The sequence below is a fragment of the Condylura cristata genome, unplaced genomic scaffold (genome assembly GCF_000260355.1).
Source record: "Condylura cristata isolate star-nosed mole 26May11 unplaced genomic scaffold, ConCri1.0 scaffold00051, whole genome shotgun sequence".
Taxonomy (NCBI): Eukaryota; Metazoa; Chordata; class Mammalia; order Eulipotyphla; family Talpidae; genus Condylura; species Condylura cristata.
Window position 1 is genome coordinate 495,346 of NW_004567152.1, and position 300 is coordinate 495,645.

Here is a 300-nt window from a genome sequence, read left to right on the forward strand (position 1 = left end):
TGACCAGTGAATAAATCTAAAAGCAATATTTTACAAATGATAAATTATTATATCAGGTCTCAGTTGTACGCTATATAGTATAAACAGTCCTAAAGACCAGTGGGCCTCACGATTATGTTCTGGTTCCCAGCGCGAGTGCATCTCTATCCATGTGGGGCAGGCGGGTGTCCAGATCGGCAACGCCTGCTGGGAACTGTATTGCCTTGAACATGGGATTCAGCCCGATGGTCAGATGCCAAGTGACAAAACCATCGGTGGTGGGGATGACTCGTTCAACACGTTCTTCAGCGAGACGGGAGC

General features: G+C 47.3%; 1 protein-coding gene across 1 annotated transcript in view; it reads left to right on the forward strand.

Annotated features, from left to right (window-relative positions):
• Positions 1-217: 217 nt before the first annotated feature.
• The window catches only part of LOC101636719 (tubulin alpha-3 chain-like), a 5,306-nt gene continuing 5,223 nt past the window's right edge, over positions 218-300 (forward strand). The window contains exon 1 of the mRNA XM_004694953.2: positions 218-298. Coding sequence (XP_004695010.1) covers positions 233-298 — 66 coding nt within the window. The 5' untranslated portion in view covers positions 218-232. The remainder of the gene's footprint in view (positions 299-300) is intronic.